General features: G+C 41.1%; 1 protein-coding gene and 1 long non-coding RNA gene across 4 annotated transcripts in view; one reads left to right on the forward strand and one right to left on the reverse strand.

Annotated features, from left to right (window-relative positions):
• Window positions 1-11,308, forward strand: part of LOC310703525 — a 236,558-nt gene extending 225,250 nt beyond the window's left edge. The window contains exons 14-15 of the long non-coding RNA XR_014524216.1: window positions 3,462-3,603; window positions 9,956-11,308. This is a non-coding gene — a long non-coding RNA (uncharacterized lncRNA). The remainder of the gene's footprint in view (window positions 1-3,461; window positions 3,604-9,955) is intronic.
• The window catches only part of KHDRBS2 (KH RNA binding domain containing, signal transduction associated 2), a 339,999-nt gene that overhangs the window by 28,264 nt on the left and 286,033 nt on the right, over window positions 1-25,702 (reverse strand). For all 3 annotated transcript variants that reach the window (XM_083495875.1, XM_083495874.1, XM_083495873.1), the window contains exons 7-8: window positions 17,394-17,476; window positions 5,540-5,598 (exon numbers count right to left, since the gene is read on the reverse strand). In XM_083495875.1, coding sequence (XP_083352001.1) covers window positions 5,540-5,598; window positions 17,394-17,476 — 142 coding nt within the window. The remainder of the gene's footprint in view (window positions 1-5,539; window positions 5,599-17,393; window positions 17,477-25,702) is intronic.

Consider the following 25,702-nt stretch of genomic DNA (forward strand, 5'->3'; position numbering starts at 1 on the left):
ATATACACTTACCTGGGCAGAAGTCCCATTGAACTCACCATGGTTTACATCTGAATAGACATGTATAGGATTGCACTATGACTATCTTAAGGAAAAACTGCATCGACTTACTTACACTTGGTGGCAGTTCTTAACTCAAGGAAATGGTAAGACTCACTTCAGTGGGTCAGCCTGAACTTTTTTTTTTTATAAAATACAAAAAATCCTTTCTGCTTTTATTTATTGCAAAAAAAATTAATCCCCTTTTTTATGAATTAAAATTACCTTTCTTTCATCACATAGTGGATCGCTATCACATATTCTGACTGTGAAACAAACCTGTGTTAAGAAGTCTTCATTATGTTTCAAAAGATTGTGATACCCACCAGGACCAATCCCCCTTAAACAGCGAGCTAAGTGGATGAGCCACAGCCTCTCCCCCAAATATGCCCCCTTTTTTGTGCAGAACTAATTTGATTAAGTGATGGCTGTTCATTTCAGACTAGAACACAAACTAGGAAAACAGGCAAGATTAGCATTGCATCTTAAATGTTAAGCCTTCCACTGTGCAACACTAACATTCCATAGTCACTATCCTAAAAGGTAGAGGAGCTGGAGGGGAAAATGCAAAGTTGTGTGTATATAGTCGTGTGTACAGACAACTGATCAACGTCAAAAACGTGTTTGATCATCCACCAAGTTACACTTTTAAAATTAAAACCTGATAGTTCATAAAATATCATACGAGTAGTTATAGGTGTTCTTTCTAAGACTGGAATTACAAAATGCCAATAATCACATTCCTGAATTCTTCAAAATTCTGATTAACCTCAGACAATCATAGATCCTTAACTATGGGCAATAAATAGAGTACAGAGGCAGGTAGTTGTCTGTAGAAATTATTCACCTTCCCCCACTGCAACCATGTGTCAAAGGGAAGATGCTGAAGGATTTAACACACCGTACTTTGGGTATATCTTTGGAGAAAAGTAGTTTTAATTGGCCTTTAGGGAGGCTACAAACTCAAACACTAAAAAAGAGGGTTCATTTCTTAAGAAGACTAAGAGAAATGGAAGAAAGGATGAGAGAGAGGGCAAGAGTGAGAAAAAGGACAAGTTTTCCATGGGGTGTTATGTAAAACCCAAGATCAAACGAAAACTTTAGCTATATCACTAAGAACTGCATTCAATTACTCATTGCACTTTTAAAGACAGTAGTTACAAGCAAGGTTCCAGAACAGTACATTTCCGGGCACAATTTAAAGTCTTGGTGCTGACCTTTAAAGACCTTAACAGCCTCAGCCCAGTATACCCGAAGTAGCGTCTCCACCCCCATTGTTCAGCCCAAAAACAGAGGTCTTCCTCCGAGGGTATTCTGGCGGTTCCCTCACTACAAGAAGTGAAGTTACAGGGAACCAGGCAGAGGGCCTTCCCAGCAGTGATGCCCTCCCTGTGGAACGCCCTCCCATCAGATGTCAAGGAGAAAAAGAACTACACAACTTTTAGAAGACATCTGAAGGCAGCCCTGTATCGGAAAGTTTTTAATGTTTGATGTTTTACTATGTTTTTATATGCACTGTAAGCCACCCAGAGTGGCTGGGGAAACCCAGTCAAATGGGGCAGGGTATAAATAATAAAATAATAGTTGTTATTATTATTATTATTATTATTATTATTATTAGCAGCAGCAGCAGCAGCAGCAGCAGCAGCATTTTTGGCATATAATCCCTGTAGAATTTAGTAAAATAATACATCCTTAAAAAATCTAACAGTGCATGGTTAGGAAGCCTATTTTATTTTCATTCATTTTTTCATTCATTTTTTTCATTAATACTTCCCCCCACCCCATGTAATGAACAACATTTATCAAAGGAATGCATGGATAACTAAAAAGACTAATCAGCTTTGAAGAATTTGGTATATGTAAATAGCAATGATGGTTGGATAGTGTTCTCGAAGCCACCAGCATGAGTTTGACCAAACTACGGAAGACAGGAGTGCCTGGCGTGCTCTGGTCCATGGGGTCACGAAGAGTCGGACACGACTAAATGACTAAACAACAACAAATAGCAATGATGGTGCAGATGAATGAGGTGACCAGATTGATCAGCCATAAGCAGAAAAGTAGGCCAATAGTTTCTGTAATTATATATTGCATACTACCAGGAGCAGCGCAGGATAATCACCCTTTAAAAAATCTTTACATCTTTTTGGTGCAAATTGGAATGAAACAAAACACAAGTAAGGATTTTTGAGTTTCTCAAGTTTTTTGCAAGTAACACTGAAATTAGGGACATGGAATTTTAAAACATGAGGTTACTATATCTGCTTCTAGGTCTGCGCAATCCTAAGCATATTTTCTCAGAAGTAAATCCTATTGGTTTCATTGGGATTTTATTAGAATCACACTCATGCACTGCCATTCAAATCATGTTTACTCCAAAGCAAATCTCAATGGGTCTTACTTGCAAATAAGTGTTGTGAGGAATTCAAGTAACAATGCATGAGCCTCCTTAAAATCAAATCACTTAATATCCAGTGGAATTTATATGAGTTTAATATTCTGTTTTGACTGCAGCCAGTGGTAACAGCAAATACAGTAAAAAAAAAAAAGCACATTCATACAAATGTGCTATCATCAGTAGTAGTTTTAACACTGACAATATACTTCACAGAAAACCAAATAATTCTCATTGGGCGGAATTCAACTGGTACTATGCCACTCATGGAAGGACATTTGATCCCAGGGAGGTGCCTGGCCATGAAAGGGGAGGAATGGTTTTGGCAAATCCCATATCCCTCCCTGCAGCTACCTATACCACCTTTCTCCCTGTTCTAGGGGATTGCCCAGGAAAAGATTCTCTCGGAGAACCATGAGCTGCGGGGTGGATGAGGAAGGAATTGGCTCCTGTCCTCTTCTGTTAATGGATGCCTCTTCTGGATCAAAACCCCACTGTGAGTAGAAAGGCACCAATTGGATCCTATCACTTATACAACAATGCACTACACATCTGTCATTCCGTCTCTGCCTTCTTCTGAAATGCTTTGCTGACTTAGGTGAGAGATGCACCACCTGAAAGCTCTGAGACTGGCTGTGCTGGGGGAAGTTACAATTGTTGACTTGGGAAAGAAGTCCCTTTTGCCCGAGAACAAGCATGTGAGAATACCATTGCTTTGCCTTGCTGTCAGCAACTTCGCGACATCAAACATCTTCACTCACTACCTCATCTCCTTTGTATGCTTACTAGGAGCCAACACACTACACAATAACCTTTGGTGCCTAAAGAAAAGGAGTTTCAGAGGCAAAGGTGTATGGACATATAACTAGCACAGCTGCTGTCTGGAAAAGTGCAATGGAGTTATATTACAATGTTGGGGGAAACATTAAAAGATGCCAAGATGTGGGGCAAACAAAAAACCAAACCCCGCTCAATTTGCAAGTACTCACCTATCCTGGTGTGCATCTTTCTTACATGGCCACAGGGTTGGACCAAAGATGAACATGAATGAAATGAAGAGGAGGAGAAGCTGGGGCAGATGAGGCTATGGATGCAGGTGAGCATCTCAATGGAGAGAGAGAGGGAGAGAGCAAAAGCTCAGGAAAAGAAAAGCAAGGCAAAACCAGGTAGGGTGAGAAGCTGAGGCTGGCATGCTACACAGCTCATCCGCTCAGGTTATACAGTGGTGCCTCGCAAGACGAAATTAATTTGTTCTGCGAGTTTTTTCGTCTTGCGAATTTTTCATCTTGCGAAGCACGGTTTCCCATAGGAATGCATTGAAACGGTTTCCCATAGAAATGCATTAACAGTTTTAAGAAAAAGGAAACAAACTTGCAAGACGTTTTCGTCTTGCGAAGCAAGACCATAGGGAAATTCGTCTTGTGAAGCAACTCAAAAAACGAAAAACTCTTTCGTCTTGTGAGTTTTTCGTCTTGCGAGGCATTCGTCTTGCGAGGTACCACTGTATAGCCCAATCTTTCTGGCCCCATATCCTTACACACTTAGTGAACACTAACTGTGGAAATAATGCCATTTTCTATTTGCTAGCATCATTGTTTGACATTGTCCTATTAGGGAATCATTATTTTAAACCAAGCATGAAGGAACTGAAACTTTGCCGTGCACTAATATATTCTCAACAGCTGAACAAATACAATTATTTTTGAAACTGTCAACTTGCATAAACTTCTATTCTTCCTATGCATCTTTTACCTCTCTTTTTTTGTAATTTCTAGTTATTCTTGCTGGATGGATGGGTTATTCTTTCACATTTTGTTTGCTTCAACAGAATGAATCCAAACTTATACCTTCTGGTGATTTTAGAAAACTTTCAAGGCCAAATTAACTTTTTTTAAAAAAAAAAACTGGTTAAGAGTTCTGTAAAATCAAAACAGAGGGTTTAGATGTTCTGGGAAGGACAGAGGTAGCAGGTCAGGTTCTGAGGTCAGAATTTTGCCTGTGGAATGGGACCATTCCTGGTAGATAGCTGTTGCTTAGATTATCCCTAACACCCAATGGCCTTAGCACATTCAAAATTAAGCACTATTAACAGTGCAATCCTATATGAGTCAACTCAGAAGTAAGCCCCAGTGAGTTCAGTGGGGCTTATTCCCATGAAAGTAGGCAGAGGATGACAGGCTGAGTGTTGATTTCAGTCAAGCACATTCTGAAATTCGTTCTATTGCAATCAATTGAAAGAGCTTAATCTCAACTGGGTCATATGCCCTATAGTATAGAAGCAATTCCAGTATGAGGTGGCTTGTGTAGTGTTAGTAAAGCTACAGCACTTCCAGTTTCTCTTCATATCGGTGGGCGTGAGTATATAATGTGTGCGTGTACATTTCTGTTATGTGGCTGAATGCCAGTCACAACCTCCACACTGAAGGAAAAGATAAACTTTGTAGAGGACATCTATTTTTTATTTCTCATATGCTCTCTATGGAGGGGAAGTGGCCTTGCTTTTGTGGTAACTTTTCCCAAAACAACAAGACCCCGACCCTGGTGGTCTGCCCACCACTTGCCCATCAGTTGGCAACCCTATATGAGCAATCAGTTGCTGGTTAGGGACTGACAGGTTTGTCATGAACTTTAGGCAAGACTTGACCTACTGGAAGCTATACATGCAATACTTTTTTAAAAAAATGCATTTTAATTAAAGTAGCATATACTTGCTCTCCAGCAAGAACAAAGCATTTGAAGCACTGCATGCTTCTTGTTGTTTTCCTGTATTTGAGACAGCATATACGTAAAACAAGGTGACACCAGTAAGACAGACGACCATCACCATGAAATAGATTTGGGCCCTAATCAGCATTTTCACCACTGCTTTTTAAAAACTGATCTACAAGTGTGATGAATGTCTTTGCAATTCTGATGAAAACGAATCTGCTCAGTTTCCTGGCTTCAGTCCCACAAGTCACATTTTACCTCAGAATGACATAAATCAGCTTAGTCTGGCCTCTATAAAAGCAGGAGAGGGAGAATGTACAAGTAATTTTAGGTTGTCACTGAGTGATTGGTTTTCTGACTTCACACTTTTACCAAAAATAGAACAGGCCTTACCGTAGCTGTCATAAGCATCTTCACTTGTTCCATGACCATAGTCATAATATTCAGGCAGACTGCAATAGATTGACAGCAAGTAAAGTTATTGGCACATGAAAGCTTCAAACACAAGAAAATATAAGTTTGTTATGTTGGTCCTTTAATTAAAAAAAAAATAGACAAACAACTGCTAACTCAATATTTAAGGAGGAAAACCTGAAAGGAAAAATCAGTGAAGGAAAAAGGCAACATACAGTAGAATGCCTTGTTCATTTAACCCCCCCCCCCCGATAAAAGTAACCCTGAATGGAAGGTTTTGAAGATTTGACTGTGAACGTGCAGAAGGAATTACAGCTTGCTATAAAAAATGCCTATGCGACCAGTTCTTTGATCACAGTTAACTAGAACTAAACATTTTAATGATACACCTCCCACATTTAAAACATTGTGATTATTGGAATGAACCAGCAGGAATTTTTGTTTTGACTTGCAGTGGCTTCAGCTCTGTTCTTGTCAAAATGTATGTATGTGCTGTCATTGGGAACAGGCAGGTTAGATCCTCAAATGATAAGAGACAGAGGAGAAACAAAGCTCACTCCGTCAGTTTCCTTGTGCTGCAGCAGTACTATCATAACCACGTTTTCCTAACAAAGCATCCTTCATGCTTTGGAAAGATCAGTAACATCATGCCAGAACAGATGTGTCAACACGGCCAATGATAATTTTAGAGGGAGGGAAAAAAGCCTCTGGTATCACATCTGTAGGAAAGCAGGAAACCAGCAGACCAGTGTCATGGGCAACATGAATCTCCCAACACTGGCATCACTGCAGCTTACCTGGACATGGCCAGGGCAGGGCAGTGTTGAGGTCAGGGCTGCATGGACACACCAATGGGAACACACAGATCTGCGCAGCTCTGACCTTGCCACTGCACTGCCCCTGGCCCATTTAGGTAAGCTGCAACAAATGTAAAGTTGAGGGGCATTTTCTGCTGCCTGCTGCCAGTAGGAGAACTGCTTGGGTGGAGCTGGGACTTGCATCACAAGACAGCCCCCCCCCCAACCTGTGGTGCTCCTTTCTGCTAATGGAGGTTGGTGGAGAGGAGACTGCACACCATCTAAACTCCACTCTCAGCTATCCACGCAGTGGGGTTGGGATTTCAATGTAAGAATAATGTCTCATGTCATTCTGACTCTTGGCTAATCCACCATTTTAAGACTTTCCTCTTCAAAAACAATCAAACCACTATGGCAGGCATAGGCAAACTCGGCCCTCCAGATGTTTTGAGACTACAATTCCCATCACCCCTGACCACCGGTCATGTTAGCTAGGGATGATGGAAGTTGTAGTTTCAAAGCATCTGGAGGGCCAAGTTTGCCTATGCCTGCACTATGGGTTCTAGTAACAAACAAGTTCGCCTCCAGAATTCACTGCTGGAATCTGAGGATTTCCAGGATATGGAGGCAACTGTTAATTAATGCATGCCACTTTAAATACAGCTGAATATATGAAGCTATCTATTACTTATATTTATTAGAATAATATTCTTGTCTAATTTCTTAGACAAGAGCTTTGATAAGTGAATTGCATTTCAAGCATCTTGAGCCAGCACAGATAGTTTTCTATGACTGCTTTAAGGTGGCATCAGAAGACAAATCTCAACTAATTCATGTTTTGTACAAGTGTAGTACATCTCAGCAATTATCAAATGAAATCAGCATAAGCAAAGCTTTGCTGTTTACAGATTTTTATTTATATCCTATAATTTTGCAAGTTTCGTGTTCATGCATCCAAGAAAGCCAGGTTTCCTTGGCAGTTGGGAAACAAGGCACTGTTCTCTATGATTAGCATTCATTAGCCGGAAAATAAAGTAAAGCACATTTCTGAGAGCTCAGGTTCCTAGCCTGAAAGCACATATAAGATGAACTCATTATCAGCCAGGCATATTTCCCCTAGCATACACTACATTATACTTTAGCCTTTAGCTTCAGGGCAGCCTGATCTTGTACTGCCAGCAATGGCTGTCTCCGCCTCTGTACATTAACTCCAACATCACATTGTTGGTTAGAGAGGGAAAGCCGCCTGGGGGGGGGGGAACTAAACACTCCTGCAAACCCCATACTTTCATTCTGATCCCAGATTAAGGGTAGCTAGAATGGGGCAACCTGTCTCTGATGCCCCCACTTAATTCCAAAACCACGAGGAAGAAAGATGCTAATGCCCACTGGTATGATGAAGGTTGCTGAAGGGATTCCTTACCTCCCCATCTGAGGCTGGAGAACATATTTAGTATGGGTGAATTTGGAGCAAAACCAAGTTTGGCAGCTGTAGGGCTATGGAGTTGGGGAAATAAATACAATTTCCCCATTGGCATGCCCTGCAGCCTATAAAGCACGACTAGTCTTGGGCTAGCTGTGTAATAAAAATTGTGGTGTTGAGTAGGCCTGTGTATAAAATGTATTGTTACAAGTTTGGGGTGTTAAACTGTGTGTCAGATCCCTCTAATCCAGCAAGTGTTAGAATTTGATCAGGGCTTCTAATTTGATCAGAGTAGGTGGGTTAGTCTCCTGGTGATTCAGGGGGATTAAGGGGCTTAGTGCAATCTGGTAAATGTGTGGGGCCTCCTCTCTCAATAGGCAAATCCAGAGTTTGGAGTAGAGTTCATTTGCTGTGATGTGACCTAGAAGTAAAGCCAGCAAGCTGGAAGGAGAGTCAGAGCGGTCTTTGAGAGCAACGTTTGATTTCTATTTGAATCCAAGGCTGTAGCAATGGGAGAAACAAAACCCTTTGGGGGCACAGATGCTGTGAACCTCTCCATCACAGGCTCAGGTTGTATATATGTGCAAATATACAATATATATTACATATATCCTAAAGACACCACAGTCTCCGCTGTGCCGCATTTCCAAAAGTAAACACAAACCCTGGGGAAGTACCTGGAATCTCGCACCAAATGGAGGGGCATGTAACAGTGTTTTGGGACTACAACTCCCATCATCGCTAGCTAACAGGACCAGTGGTCAGGGATGATGGGACTTGTAGTCCCAAAACAACCAGAGGGCCAAGTTTAGCCATGCCTGATTTAGGTTCTTTTTTTTTTTGCAGTCCTCAAATGGGTTAGCTGCAGGGCTTTTTTTCCAGAGGTAACTCACAAGAACTCAATTCTGGTACCTCTCGAGTGGGCACTATTGTCATTCTAAGAGAATGAGGGCAGTGCTCATAGTGAATTCCAACACCTCTTTTTCTAGAAAAATAGCATTAGCTTAGTTGTTGCAGAATGAAAGGATGGGGTGGCTGTTATGATGATGGTGGTGGTGGTGTATATATAGCACTTCATCAAGAGATCTCAGGGTAGTCCCCATACATGTTATTTTATGAGTTTTTATTTATTGCTGATACAGCTATTGCTACACCTTATACATTACAATCAATCAGCTGTTCCGTGCTGTTGAAATAAATTGGGAATGTGTTTAGTATACAAAAACTGTGTTTCGTAAGCAAGCAGCAGCGGGGGGAGGGGATTAGGATCTTAAAGTAGAGCTTCAATAAATCTTGTATGAACTGTCAGAGTTAAAAATGCATTTCACGTAAGACACTTCCAAAAGTCAAAGAGCAACCGTTCTTCAAGAAAGATTGGATTTATGATTAGCAAAAATGGTTGGCTTAGGAACTCTGATGGGCATTTTTACAGTGATTAGAATGTGGCTTCTAAGATGAAACTTGGGATTCTATCTTATGCTAGTTTTAAATAATGAATTAATAAATAATAATAATAATTCAGGAATATTCCGTTCCTGCTGCAGGAGAGATATAAGGCTGAGCATCTCCCCTACTGCCATTATTTACTGGCTCATAATCTGAGACCTTCTTTGGAAGCAATAATTATTTGCCCTTATTATTTTGGTTGCATTCACTGCTTCACCTTTAGTAAGGGAATCTTAGAACAGGATACTCATAATGTGTTGGAATCAATATTAATTATGAAAACGAAAGCTCTCTTAGCTGCTAATAGGCCTGCCTTATCTCAGCAAAACATGAGCTTCCACTTTTTAGAAAGTCTTACATACCTACAGTATTATGGGGGATTTGTATGTAAATGTGAATAGGCTACAATGCCCTCAGGTAATCCTCTAGTGAGCACTCTTTAATTAACTTTCCATGGAAATGTTGCCTCAAGGGATTCAAATGCTTGGAGACACAAATCTCACACAATTGAGATAAATGTATTTGGCTAACCTTCAAATTTTCAAATGGTATATCAATTATAATGATAGCTGTTTGCCCAGTTAAATATTCTTATTGAAAAATGTTAAAATCTCGGCTAAAAATGGAATCTCTGAGCTAGAGTTTATACCCCGCAATCTTCTAGAATGGTGTAATTTACCACAACCTAGCTAAGCTGATTTGATAAATGTAAACGTTTTGTTGTTGTAGGGCTCCTTACAAGTACGTCCTCCTACCTCTACCTTGCAATCAGAGAAGTTGGCTCAATTCCTGTTGCCTGAACAAGCTGGCTTGCTTCCAGAATGAACTACATGGATACCTATTTGCGCACAAAGCCATGTTTGTTGCTCCTGCAAGGTTTGGTTTCAACCAAGAAAGTGCAATATCCATGTGCAAAGTGGCTTTCCATCACCAATGAATAACCACAGCCAACCCAAACACACCTGGGATTAGAAAGGGGGGTTTCCGGTTCACTGTGTGTGACAGGCTGTCTAGACCAGCAAAACTACTATTGGGCTAAATATTTCAGACTGGTCCTCATTATTCGCATCACTGCTCTTTCGGTCCTCCCCAGGAGGACATTTGACAAACTGGCCTCCCCAATTTCACCATTCTTGAATTTTGGGTGAAGTTTTAATGTTGTTTCGTGTTATTTTAAAATAATTGGCAGAAGGAATGGGTTTGGCTATATTTCATCCAGTTCTCTTCTTTAAACCCACTGATTCCTTCATGCACCAATATGAAAAGGAGATAGTTTCATTCAACAATAAGTGAGCTGAAATTTCTCCGAACAGTTCCCCCCTAAGAAAAACTCTTGGGAAATTTATCCTCCCCTCAATCATATTTGGTAAAATAGTCTCCACCCACCCATCCCTAAATAGCGTGGATAACTGGGAAGCATTCCAAGTCAGCCATAAAAAGCATCTATGAGGAGAGAGAACTGGGAGAAAAACAGAAAGCACATTGCCACTTCAGTTCTCCTCCCATGAGACCACATCTGCTTGAAAATTCAGGTTCTACCACTTCATACTTTATATGAATTAGCTGCAGACCTAGGTTTAAAGCAGGGGTTGTTTCTAGGTGGGCGGTAGGGGGTTCTATGGCACAAGCTGAATCTTCCTTCCATTGAGCACTGGTGGGCGGTAAGGAAATTCTACCATCAAGAAAGATGGTAAGAAAGGTTGACTACCCCTGGTTTAAAGAAATGGTCTTCCACCATCACGTCATTTGAGGCATAATGTCATGGAGAAGGGCTGTAACATAGCCTTCTTCAACGCATGCTACTTTAGATGTTCAGGATTTCCCCACCCTTTGGGAAAGCATTCAAAACATGTGCTAATTCACCTGCAGTGGAGATGTTACGTTCCAGGATCACGATTTCCTGGAAATCATATGGAATCGGCCTTGAGTTCCATGATGGAAGAAAGGCAGGATGTAAAATGTATATAAATAAATCCCTGCCACTGGATTATTGCTTGACAAGAGAGGCTCTGAACTCCTGCTCAAACCCGAGTCTCAGCATTTCTCATTTTAAAGTAATAATAAAGTACTGTTTATATCTTCTACCTTGTCTGATGGACATTTTCTTTCCCCCTGTACCTGTGTCATCAGGGTAACATTATCTAGAGAAACGGGGCCTCATTTTTGCTTTCAATTATTCTTCAGCAGAATCCTATGCCTCTTTGCTAGGAAGCAAGGGCCATTGAGCTCCATGGGACTGACTCCAGGTACATGTGCACAGGATTGCAGTCTTAATATAGCAAGATACAGAGAGGCCTGTATGCTTGCTAAATCACAAATGGACATAAGCATACTTCAAAGCCACATGAAATGGATAGGTGTAATAAGCCATCTGCTCAGACAAGGGCCAAAAGCCACAGAGAGAGGAGGAAGATGATGGAATGCAGTGGAACGGAATTACAGAACAGGAGAAAATACTTAAGATATTCTCTTTTTGAGACTATCAGATACAACACTGGAGATCCATAGTGGAAATAAGTATTTCAAGAACCTTAGAGGGCATAAGTGATTTATAGGAGAGAGAAAAAACTTTCTTATCTACTTCAGGGGTAGTGTATTTGATACACACTTGTGCTCATTGAATCAAATAAATGAGAGGTGGCATTTCAAAACAGTTTTGGATGATGAATGCTGTAAGTGGATTGCTGTGAAGACCCATAAAATGTCATCTTTTAGGCCTGCTAACTTGATTCATTCAATAGTCTCAAAATAAAATATGAGGGAATCTTTATTTATGAACACTGAGATATGAGCACAAAACCCAAAATGAAATACAGCTGTGTGCAAATACTGTGCATACAGCACAAAACTGGGGAAGTATACAATAGAGAAAAATAACAGGAAGGGTGGTGTGTTACCAGACTATATAGTGATTGTTCCATCTATTGCATACAGGTTTTGAAATCTTAAAATATTAGGCTTAAAACTGTCACCTCTCTGTTGCCTTTGAAACCCAGCCCAGTCTTTGGCTGAGCAGCTATAACATCATCCTGCAATTGAGTCAGGATATTGTGATGGCAGCTAGGTTTGCCATCCTGTGCACACTTATCAGAAAGCAAGTCCCTTTACCTGGGCCCACAATGTCTTATCGCTGGGGAATGAGAATGGGTCAAGAAGGAGAGATGCTTTTTGCAGAATCCAGAGCTGAGATGCTGAAGGAAGAAGGGACAGAGAAGGCAAGAAGCTGAGAAGTGGAGAGATGAAGAGACGATGGGGTAGCAAAGACATTTCCCCTGAGCAAAGGCAGCGAGGCTGGGGGCAGAGCTTCTGAGGTGCTGCAGCAGGTGCCACAACTACAGCATTCAAAAGGAAGGCGAGAGGCAGGGGGCGGGACTTTGACATCATGTGTGGCGCCACGATCCGCCACTGCCATGAGGGAAAAAGCATGGCAGAGAAACATGGGGATGAGGAAAGGAGAAGTCCAAGTGGAAGCTTCACATAATACCTAAGGAAGGAAGGGCCATGTGTTTGTGAGAAGGAAGTGGAAAAGCAAGGCACTTCTTAAGACTGGGGAATGTGAAGCCAAAGCAGCAGGGAGAGGTTATCGAGATGGTAAGCGCCAGAATGGATTTTAAATACTGAAACCAATTTTTAAAATACATTTATTGGACTAATGGTAGAATTAGGTAATACTACACTTTTGCTAGAATAGCTCATTTTGCCTCCGTTTATTTAAATGTATTCAAGGAATTGTATATCTTAAGGTTACCAGATATTTTTCAATGAATCCGGGGACACTTTTCAACTTCAATGGATTTTGTATGGGGACTGATTTGTAAATTCGGGGACTGTCTCCGGGAAATGGGGACTTTTGGTAACCTTAGTATATCTACACAATTTAGTGTAAGAGGGGAAATGTACTGTGTGCTAGTTACAGATAATATACAACTTGGTGTTAAGGAAGTTCACTTGCAAATGTTACTGTGAACGTGCTTCTTTTTGATTGCTCAGGAGATGTCATACTAACAAATTAAATCTCTCTTAGTTTTCTGTGCCATTTGCCTAATAAGCTTGGCTTCCAGTTTAAGAATTGGTATAACAATAAGGACTGCAACATCTCCAGAAAGAAAATTATATGAAAATTAAAGCTGACATTTTAAAATGTTATAAAGTCTTGAGTAATGTTTAGCTGATTTATGAAGTCAGTTCAGCCATTACTACTAATAGTCATAGCATATTCTTATGGTAGGCTTTTTACGTGTGAAAATTCCAGCCATTCCAAATGCCCCAAATAATGCAAATGAATCTGATATTCACTGCTGCTGAATGGATTCCCAAGGACCCTCTGCGAGGAGAAAAATACAGCTATGTTGTCTGCTTAAAGAACAAAGGTGTTTAGGAACAAACACTTTCATTAACTAGATTGTAAGGGTTGCATTCAATGTAGAGGCAAAGCTGATCGTCCCATCAGCCAAAGGATTTCTCTTTGCAGAACAGAACAATTTCCTTTCGTCCTCCCCCTAAATATGTTTTGAGGGTTCAACAAACCTTCCAGAGCAGATTGAGGGGTGGTACGTGGTGTTCATGGGGGTGACATCCCCTTTACTAGCGCTTATCTTTGCGTTAGCAGGAAAAATTTGTTGAATACCACCCAGGATCCTGATCACAAAGGGGCTTACACTAAACTGGAAGCTGAGCTTATTGGACCAAGAGGGATTTAACTTATTAGCATGACTTCTCTAGAGCGATCTAAAAGACAAAGGCTGCATTCAGACAGCACTTCACTCCATTTTCCATACATTTCCTTAACCTGATAATTTCCCATGTTTTACGTAATCTTTCACATGATGTAAAAGTCACTTCTGGAAATGTAGCAGACTCTAGTGGAAGTTTAGTGCTCATTTCCATGTTAATTGCTTCCATTTGCAACTCTGTTAACCTGGAAAACTGCAGGAGTTTTGCACTGTAATTTCCCTGAAGGTTTCATGCCGTTGCTGCTCACTTGATGAAATTTGGGGCGGTCTCCTGGCATTTGGGGTGTGTGTGTGTGTGTGCGTATCACAGGGAGAACAGAAGCACATATGTTCATAGAGAGTGGTGGTGTTGGCATGTCCAGTGGCACCCACTGGGGTGAATAAAAGTTAGTGTGACATGGTGGGATAGCAATTAAAAAAACCACACAGTGTCACAATACAACAGGAACTGCAGTGTAAAAGGGATGTCAGAAACCAGGAACATAAGTGCTAGCATTAAAAGAAGGATAATTAATGTCATAATGCCCACATCTAAATGAACCCAAAGATGCATGTTGCCATTAATATTGTCACAGAAGCAAGATGACATTGCTTCGAATACTTTCACAGCAGCAGGAACTTTCTCAGTACCAAGTTGTAGATTATCTGTAACTATACACAATACAATCAGATTCCTCCCCCGGCACAAAACTCTGTAAATATAAGATGCCTTGCATATGTTTGAATAAAGAGGCAAAGTCAAACATTATTGCTAAAGAATGTACCATCTCATTCTACAAGTAGTCTATTTTTAAAAACACACACACACTTTTTTAAAAAAAAAAGGAGCACAAAAATCACGTTTACCAATAGAAGAAATAATGTAGCAAGGTTAATATAAAATATTTTGGGTTATGTCTAATGAAATTGTACTATTCACGTTGGGATTTCTGCTTGCACAATAGAATTCCCCTCTCCTCTCTTCTTCCACATACGTGTTGCAGGGAGTTGGGGGAAACCCAGAACATATTTGGTGGGAGGGTTTAAGGAAGGAAGGAGAGGGAGTGAAATTTCCATTGTACAGGAAGAAGATCTTGCATGAACGGAACACTCTCGTTGAATACAACCCTGTACCTTGGGGTTTTTTTATCTATTGCTGTGCTAATGATTGTTTTAATTGCTTTGTATTTCACTTGGTTTATATTTTAATTGTACTTTTGTAAGCCACCCTGGAATCTTGTTCTAATGAGGGGTGTTAAATGACTATCTCAAACAAACAAATCCTGCCATGCTGTTATCATATCAGGAAAAATTGCACCTGCCAAAATTCTCCTTTCTGTACAACTGCAAAAGCCCATGTTTCATTCTAAATCTGGCAATCCTAGTTAATTCTAGAAGCAATTTTGTTGTGGATTGAAATGTAAGTTATTTTGGACTTCAGTTGAACAAAGCAGTGAGTGAAAGATTCCTGTTGTCTCAGTAAAGGCTTTAAACCTCTTAAGAAATGAAGACATGCAGCATAACAATCTAGTAGATGGCAGGGAAATAATAACAGGATAGAAGTAGAATAACTAGGGAGAAAATCCCTTCAACTCAATAACTGATTGTAAATTCAATCTCAATGGATGGCTGCTGTCTTGAGTCTTCCAATAAAACTGAATTATTAAATCAACATGATTCAGTTTTGCTGAGAATATTACTGCAAGCATTATACAGCAAGCTATTACATAGTTTTTAATATGTGATTTTGAGAACTACTGGAGAGAGAGCATTCCATATGAGCAGGAACCTGAGGCAAGAAGTTAATGGAATAAACAGGTAGCAATATGCCATTGATATTGGGGGACCAGCCACACAATCATTCAAGGGAATGATTGTGCAGACAGCTTGCCAGGCTTGAAATCCCTATTCCTATTTCAACATACAATCTTGGGTTCCTTTGTTTCTTCCAGTGTGATCTTCAGATAAAGGGTGGTATTATTATTATTATTATTATTATTATTATTATTATTATTATTATTATTATTATTACTTGGCTTTGGCCTGCCTGCCTTCCTTCAGCTCCTCACCACCTTCTCCTTTATTGTGTCATAAAATCAGCAGCAGTGATTTTAAGGAGTTTTATGCTCTGATGAGTAGGCAGTCACTGTGGCAAAATATGCTGAACAGCTGATGTCAGGATTCAGCTCCTGCAGCTGCTTCTGCAATTATCACTTCAGCCACTCTAGCATCTGATCTGCGCTAGGGTTTCAGAGCACTTGGTGGGAGTTGCAGTTGTGGGCTAGACCCCAAAGCTTCTCTGCTTTAAGACCTTTTGGAACACAGTGTGTGGAGCAGCATTTACCATGTTTTGGGACTGCTGACTCCTGTAGTCAGCTATGCCTCACTGCCTCACCTCGCTTTGCCTTGTGAGCAAGCTATGTCCTGGTTTCTTTGTTATTTCTTAACTTTGCAGTTGATTCTCAGCTAGCTTTAGGGCAGAGTTTTCCAAAACCAACATGATGACTCAAAACACATGGAGGACTAACTTTTTAGATCTTACACAACAGAGGTGGTTTCACAGTTCAAAGAGAAAAAGAGGCATAGCTGACAAAATGACCTGTGACCCTATTATTCTTGTGCACACTTTACATCTTCTGCCTTTATTTCCATAAAAGAGGGGAATGCAATACACAAAAGCAATTATTCAACCCATCCTTTTCAGGAGCCTTCTCATATGCCTTACCTAGAAAGCCTTTGGCTTTTGGATTCATCCTTGAGTGGTGAACTCACAGGTTCAGCCTCTGTACCTCCTTCAACTCTGACTTGACTCATCAACTCATGACTTTTGCTTGCCTTGCTTTGTTCCACACCCAGAGTCCTGGTTCAGATTTTTTATTCCATGTGCCACCTTGAGCCTTTGTCTTAGAACTGATTCTCATTGTATTATTGATCCTGATCTTATTTGTGATCTTTGAGTGTTTTCCTGTACTAGAAATTGAGCCCTGGGCATGATGCTGTGTATCTGCCATGGTTTAGGTCCATAGTTTGGAACACATATTGATTAAACACAGTATCTTTTAAACTATGTACTTCATGTTAAATCATTATTGCTCTTAGTTTTTCCTTGAGGCTAGACTGGTGCCATCCAGTCTAGAGAAGAAATATTAGATGGGATGGGATTGTGAGTCGGGGGCACAGGGAAGGAGGGGAACACTTGAGAAAGAGAACTTCCCTCCACTTTCGTTTTGGGGAGGATTCTGCTGTTCAATCTCCACCTTCATTACACTACTCACTGGGTAACAGTCGGTATACCTGGTAAATTTAACATTCCTTGAGGATCTTTTATGGTGTTTTTAGACACCATACATTGAGATTTGGTTTTGGCAGTAGCTCCTGGCAGAGTTAGGGATTAGAACAGATATTAAAGGAAATCTATAAGTAGCTTATCCATAAATTAGTTTGTTGGTGCTTACCTCTGTGTTTGTGTGGTATAGCTATTATCATAGGCCTCATAAATTGGTTCGTCGTATTCACCCCCATATCCATCATCATATCCCTATAATAAAACACAAATTTGTAATTTAGAAGGTCAGTAAGTTATAAATAGTATTAGCCTGAAACAGAATTTTTAGAATATTATATACCTAACAGGCAGCACATTACACACACACACACGCAAGAAACCTGAAAGAGTGTGTGTGGTATATATGCATGAATATATATATATGAATGAATAATTTCAGACCTGTTTTTATTTATCACCATAATGAAGTTTGTATTGTAAGAAAAAGGTGCTAATGAAACTCATTGTTTTTTCTGGAATTCAATATACAAATGCTTTTCTAAATATCTGCTAGTGAATAATAGCCACAGAAATGAACAAATGATTGCAAGGCTATATTGATCTCATTACCCCATTAAGAAGGTCATTATGGAGCATAAAACATACCATTCAGTTCTTTTTCAGAAAATGTGGTTTAACTTTAAGGAGAAAGCCACAGATAATAATTATAAATAACCGTTGTAATGAATGCCTTTTAACTTCCTTGAGCATTCATTCATTCATTCATTCATTCATCCATCCCTGCTTCGATCTCCTCTGCCACAGCAACTAGCAGTGTGCATGGAAACACAGTGAAGGCATGATAAAATGACCCTTTCAAAGCAGCTATTCACCAGCCAGGTGAGATCAGATAAAGGAGCTGCTTTAGCAGCAAATTACTGAACACGATTTGTACTTTCAGGGTTCAGCTCTGCCTAGACCTAGGGTTTCCCTCGAAGAGGAGTAAGGGGAGCAGGACCCTCCAGCAGATCTCTGCACAGGAGCAGCTGGTGGGGAGAAGTGGTGGCATGCACCTGGCCTCCCAGCAGCAGCTGCATTGCTACCACTTAACAGAAGGGAGAGGCAATGGGGAAGTTGGGGCTGTGTGGCTACGTCAGCGGGAGCAAGTGGGTTGGCTCCACCAGTGCACCTACACAGCACTGACCTGCCTGCCATCTCACCCCTCTCAGTAAGTGGTAGCAGCAGCACGACTGGGAGTTGAGCTGTGAGCTGCTGCCCCTCTCTACTGGGCATTCCTGGCTCCAGCCTCCTCATCCCAGAACTGGCAGCTTCTATCTGAGCTGCTTGTCTCTTGAGCTTCCTGTCACCAGGGTCACAGCAGCAGAGGGCATGGCAAGACAGATGGGAGTTTCAAGGTTGCCAGCAAAGTGCCAAGCTAGCTGCATGTGCGGCTGCCCAGGAGGGGAGAAAAGCCTGAATCAACAGCCTGGCTGATAGCCCAGAATAGGTGAACCTTCAGCTCCTATATAAGCTCTCAGTCTGAGCTGCTTCAACAACTTCCTTAGAGTTCCAAGTTTCACACTCCAGTGCAATAATGGGGAAAATACCTAGATTTCAATGAAATGAGTACCAGATTTCAGAAGAGAATTCTGGTGGGGGGTGTGTGTGAGCTATCTATTTGGATTGGTTCCAGAATTATCCCAGAAAAATATATAGAAAATCATAAAAATGTCCTGAGCTAGTCTGAGGGGTTTGCCTTGGGCCATTTGGGATTGTTCACATGTGGAAATGAGACTTGGAGAAAAAAACACAGAAGAGATACTTCGTGAACCGCCCATTAGATAGAATGCAATTAAACACAGAGAGACTTTAATTTTTAACCATAGACTTTTTGAGTACTATTGTACAAGGATGAAATGTGCGGCATTTGAGAATACAAGATCATTTAGTGATATGTTGCAGAAAGCACTGGAAGCACATTAAAAAGGTTAGGAAAATTAAACGCTTATTTCAAACAGCTCTGGAATGGTAAAATAACTTTCTATTAACTTTCCTATTGCAAGTGTCTACTTCTGCAAGTTGCTATGCTTTCATATGAGAATCACAGATGAGGTGCAGAAACAAGTTCAATGTGGGAAAGCACTGAGAGTTCATGACAAAAAAAGCTTCTTGAAATTGTATATTATTACTATATTACTACTACTAACTTTGCACTTCTATGCTAACAGATGCCAGCACTGCAAAATATAGCAACTGGCAAATGGCCATCACACAAAAGTGGGTTTCTTCCCCAGACTCTGCATTCCACTCTACTTGCCTTCCTATTTTAACATTAAGAAATTCTAAAACAAATTTCAGAATTTAGATATACTGCATATTTTTTGACCCTGAAAGCACTTCTTGAGAAACTGGTTTCACTCCAAAAAATGAAACCTCATTGCAGATTGATTCTGCATTACTCCATAGTGTGTCAGTTTGAAAGCAGATTAAAGCAGATGTTGTTGGCAGTGGTACACCAAGATTGCAAGCACAATTTCGTCCTTCGTTCACCTGGGGAGGGAGGAGAAGGCAAGGGCAGCCTAACCAAGGGGAGGGTTATCAAATGTGTATCAAGTCACCACACACACCCGTGTGAATGTCAGGATCTAGATTTAATCTAAATTGAAAGCAGCATGTTTTATGAGCATATATGATTCCAGATTGAGGGGGCAAGGGGGAAAGTGCTATGAACGGGTTAGTATGCAGCCAAGATTTTGCACAATGTCTGATCAATACATGCCACTGCTCATACATATCAATAATATGAATTGGGAGGAAAAAGAAAGATGTGAACAAATGGAAAGAACTAAAACCTACAGCAAACTTTGTGTGCACAGCCAGTAGAACAAAATGCCGAAGTTAAAAACAGAATGGCAAACCATTAGCCCGCAGTGTTACTCTGTGATTGAGAGCAAGTCATTCAGAAGCCCCAAATCCAAGGAGAAATCAAATGGGGACAGGGGGACGGGGATCACCTTTTCTAAAAGCAGGTATATAATGCATAATTTTGTGGTTTAGCTTATGCTGGGATGGCAAGAAAAACAACGTAACCTTCACACCATCCTAAAGGATATATACTCTTGCACAAAGCCACCTTCATTTGAGTGCCCACTGTAATGGAGTTGCATGAAGCTTTATTCACGTGATGTACAAAGGCTATAGATACATGTAGCTGTAGCTGTATCAGTAGATGGGTTTGGACATCTATAGCATCAGGGCCATGAGACTTAAACTTCCCACATTCCATTTTCCTTTATGTTTCAGTCTTTCTAAACTGTACCATCTCAATATGCTATTTCCCAACCTTTACTGTTTGCAATAAATATGCCTTGATTTCCACTCAAGCCCCATGTAAATGAAAGGCGATTGCATATGAACAGTATTTATTATGCTTGAGACTTTTTAGTGTGTTTTCCTAACTAATGAGAGTCTACAGATTTCAAAGTGAAGCTCTGCTGCGGCCATGCATCATTTATGTGATTCCCCCCAGCCCATTTTTAACTGACTAATAATCTCTCTGGCTAAACCTGTAGCTTTGAATCCTGGCAGAACTTGTCCCATTTATTCAGTGATGGTATTATTTTCCTTTGGGAATTGTGCATGAACTCTAGTGACTATGCAGAGTAAATCAAGAATGCTTACTCCCTTCAGGCCAACCTGAACTTTGCAAGTTACTATCAATAAATTGTGGAGCAAGTAATAAGAAATAAAGATTATGAACCTGTAAGGTTGATATTTTAATACTTCCTCACTACAACAGGCAACTAAAAATGAGAGGTTGTGGCTAGAAGCTGCTGTCCAGTCAGAATCAAGCCAGAATCCCATATCTGTATGTCTTACTGCATTTGTAATATTGACCAGTGCAGATGTAACACTGCCTCTCCTTTTCAGTTTAAGAGCTGACATTGGCTGTGTAAACACCAGGGTTCCCCCCCCCCTCCAGCCAGAACTCACCAGAAGTCAGTTCCAGCACCTCTCAGATGGGCATCATTGCCATTATAAGAAGAAGAAGAAGAGTTTGGATTTGATATCCCGCCTTTCACTCCCTTTAAGGAGTCTCAAAGCGGCTAACATTCTCCTTTCCCTTCCTCCCCCACAACAAACACTCTGTGAGGTGAGTGGGGCTGAGAGACTTCACAGAAGTGTGACTGGCCCAGGGTCACCCAGCAGCTGCAGGAGGAGGAGCAGGGAAGCGAACCTGGTTCCCCAGATTACGAGACTACCGCTCTTAACCACTACACCACACTGGCTCTCAGTGTGAGAACAAGGGAGGCGTTCACAGTGAGTTCTGGCACCATATTTTCTATAAAAATAGCACCGTGGTACCTCGGGTTAAGTACTTAATTCGTTCCAGAGGATCATTCTTAACCTGAAACTGTTCTTAACCTGAAGCACCACTTTAGCTAATGGGGCCTCCCACTGTCACTGCGGCGCCGGAGCACGATTTCTGTTCTCATCCTGAAGCAAAGTTCTTAACCTGAAGCACTATTTCTGGGTTAGTGGAGTCTGTAACCTGAAGCATATGTAACCCAAGGTACCACTGTTTAACTTCAAAGCACATTTGAAGCACATCCTTTTCCTCAAAGGATTCTGAGAACTGTAGTTTACAGAGTTACAATTCCCAGCAACCCTTAACTACAGTGCCCAGAATTCTTTGCGGGGGGGGGGATGTGATTCATATATGCTTTAAAGCACTGGTTTCCAACCAGTGTGCCATGGCACCCTGGGGTGCCTTGAATGATGGTCAGGGGTGCTACGGGCAACAATGGCCTCTGACCCTCCCTCCCTTCCTCTCGTGCCTCTGCCTCCCAAAGGCTTGCACAGCTGTTTATTGCAGCAGCCCTGGCTATAATGGTGCCTCTCTTTGGGGCAGGGGGAGGATCTCAGAGACCTGGGGCAATGGCTGTCCAGAGGACTCTCAAGGAGAGGAAGCTGAGGGAACACTCCACAAGGGAGGGTGTTTGAAAAAGGGTGAGAGGCTGCCAGCTCTGCAGGCAGGGGGTAACATAACTGGGCTCCTGAGCCCTACGGGGTGCCGCAGAAAGAATGTAGTTGGTTAAGGGAGCTGTGGGGTCAAAAAGCTTGAAAACCTCTGCTTTAAAGGACTAGCATGCACACCACTGCACTTGCGAACCCACTGCCCTGTTATTAAGAGTTTCATGCTCTACCTACTGAGCTGTTCTGCTTGCCAATGCTACTATGTTGTTATTGTCTGGAAGGGCTGTGGGGCGGGGGAGGAACCCCACAACATATTTGGCATGAAAAGTTATGGGATTCCAGCTGGAAGTTAGAGGATATGCACTAATTGGAAAGGAAGCAATGTGCAACTGTCCCAAAACTTTTGCTGGTGCAAATAGTATTGAAAGTAGGATTGCATACGGCTTCTCCAACGGCATCATGAGTGCAAATAATCATGAATAAGCTATAAAGAGGACTCCTTCAGGGGAAACCACAATGTCCCCACTCCATCTTCTGTGTGATGCCAATGAACCAGTAGCCACAAGGAGGCTGCTTGACATCGCTTTCGATAGAGGCTGCTGCACACAGTAGAGTGTTTATGGCAAAACAGCAGCTCACCACAAAACCTGTCAACTCGAACTGCAGTTAATTTGTCAATGTAACATGTTCTGTGATTGCTCCAGCACAGTAAGGGCCAATTCCAAAGTAACACAGATTTATATTTTGAAAGCTATTACATGAGAAACTACCCATGGAGCTGTACAGGAGCGTAATTCCTCTGAATGGAATCATTAGCAGAAGCTTTGATTTCTGTCTGTTGTTGCAGAAAAGTTGAATGAATAACAATTTCCCATGTAATCGCTTAGAAATCAGATCACTGGTTTCGTTGAATTGGAATATAATTGCTGAGCAACAAATGTGACTTTCTATATGGGAAAAAATAATAAAATATTATTACCAAAAAAAAAAAAAAAAAAAATCAAATCCCTTAATGCAAAGGTGGTTAACCTGTGGTGTTCCAGCTGTTGATGGAATGCAATTCTCTGCTGCAGCCTGTGTAGTCAATGGTTAAGAATGATGGGGCTATAGTCCAACAACATCTAGAGGGCCATATAGGTTAGCCATCCCTGCCCTAATGCAAAACTAAGCTTTTCCCCAATAATTTCCTATTTAGTGTTTTATTGTTCTTTGATGAATACCATCTCCTCTTAGTTTTATTACTGCAGTTTTTTTGGTTCTTTTTTAAGTTGTTCTCCATCCTGTCACACAGCTTTAGATCTTTAGCATCTCTCCAATATAATTCTCCATGAGGAATTCAGTTTGCTTTTTGGTGCAACGTCTTTGTACGTACGGAATGCTCCATTTACTCACTGGTGTATCACCAACTCTGTTGTGTATATAAGAGGGTTCCTACTTCTCAGGCATCTTTGTATACCAGGTGTAGCTAATATGGTGACCTCCAGATGGTGCAGGACTACAACTCCTGCCATTCTTGACCACTGGCCAGGCTGGCTGGGGCTGACGTGCCATGGACGGGTTGGGCACAGAAGAATGGTGGGAGGAACCAACTCTACCACCAAAAGAAGAAGGCTCAGAGCCTGGGGCACATTGGTGGGACAATGATGTGTGGTCAGAGGGAGAAGACTGGGAGAAGGTATCAGATGCTGGAGAGGCAACAGGGCTAAGTGAGTTGGGAGAATTGGTGGCAGAGAGAAGTCCAGAAGCAGAACTGAAGCAGGCGAATGGGTGGAGGAAGACCAAGAGGCAGAGATGAGTCAGGCTGGTGAAGAGTCACAGGTGTCTCCCCCTCATGCTGTTACAAGCTTCCTCTCAACCTACTTTCACAGAACAAGATGAGAGCTGAAATGGGCAAAACAGTGGAAGGCTGCACATGCGCAGTCTTCGACTGCCTGGAAAAAGCCCTGGAGAAGAAGGGACTTGGATGGTTGTGGGGAGACAGGAACTTTCAGTCTTGGCAACTGATTCATGGGGTAAGACCTACTGGGGATGTGTTCATTAGGCATGGCACTCAGCCAAATCTGTGAAGCTCCTGTTTTTGCTAATAAAGAGTTAACGTCAACTTTGAATGGTGAGATTTACTGCCCGCTCCCTCTTTGACATGACATGAGTTGTAGTCCAGCAACAACTGGAGGGCACCATGTTGACTATCTCTGTTTTACACGATGTGTCCAACTCAGCCAAAGCTAAGCACATTTTAGGAGGGCTGCACTGAATATTCAGTGAATGTTATATTTTCTTTGAAATAAGCTTATTCAGTGTATCTGAAGTAATTACTGAAAAAATATCTCAATGAATATTTCCATTCTTTCAGTGTTGTCTGGCAGGTTTTTGTTCTATCCAGCTACTGTTGTTTCTCAGATCTTGTTCTCAGAAGATCTGCTGCTGCTTGCTTATCACACCTTTCTCCTTCTTTGCATAGGCATCCATGACATCATTATGTCAGCCACAACAATGTGACATCAAAATCACATGGTACTACTGTAACCAATCCATTCAATAAGAACAAATGAAGCTAAGAAGTGGATCCTGTTCAATACAAGTGTAGAACATTTCTTTAAAAACTGCAGGTGCCATTCATGAAAATGGATACAAAACAAGGATACAAGTAATTCTGGCTAAGCCCTACGTCAAGCATGTGCTTAACACTCTTCCCTTAACTCACTGGAACATAAAAAAGGGTTTGATTGCATTATGTTAAACATTTTCCCAGTATTTACCCAGCTGCTTATCAGGATCCTCAGACATTGTACATTTAAGAACGCAGACCTGTTGTGCATTTAATCACTTAAAAAGTAATTCCCGTTTTTGACAGATGATCCCCAACCTCCCAGTCTTGTGAACCATATTATTCAGCCTTACTGGCATTATCTTAGCTCTCTTCATATATGGGATTTCATTCTGAGATAGTGTCGTTCCATCTCTAATATTTCTAAGCCTTTTAGCAACCTTTTCCACGTACACCCTGCAAGTGCCCTTTTATAGAGTGGCTGCCCTTTTAAAAGTCAGATATTCCTTCTTTTCCTGTCCTATTCTGCTACTAAGATTTAAAATTCCAGCTCCTTTATGATCAGTATTTCTTAGCATCTCAGCACTTTTCCTTTAAGTTAATTTCACTAAAATTAAGGATTGCCTCTCCTTTTATGGATCCCAGAATTAAATGTCCCAGAAAGCCATCATGATAGCTAGACATTTCTTCTCTGTTCCATAATCTGTTACGTACTTCACAAAACCATTGTAAGACAAATGCAGGCAACCCACTATTACTTTGTGTATTTGCCGTCAGGCAGCTCACAATATATCTTTCACCTTAGTCATAAAGATCTTAATAAAGCTGTGTTCGATAGAACATATTTGTGACAATAATAGCATAGTTCTGGACTGTGCTGTGAATTTTATAAACTATATCTGCTACATATTTACATGTGATGTCAACATACCAATGAAAGTATACCAAACCTCTTATATCTATGTGTCTAGGAT

The sequence above is a fragment of the Podarcis liolepis genome, assembly GCF_965112155.1.
Source record: "Podarcis liolepis genome assembly, chromosome: 3".
NCBI lineage: Eukaryota > Metazoa > Chordata > Lepidosauria > Squamata > Lacertidae > Podarcis > Podarcis liolepis.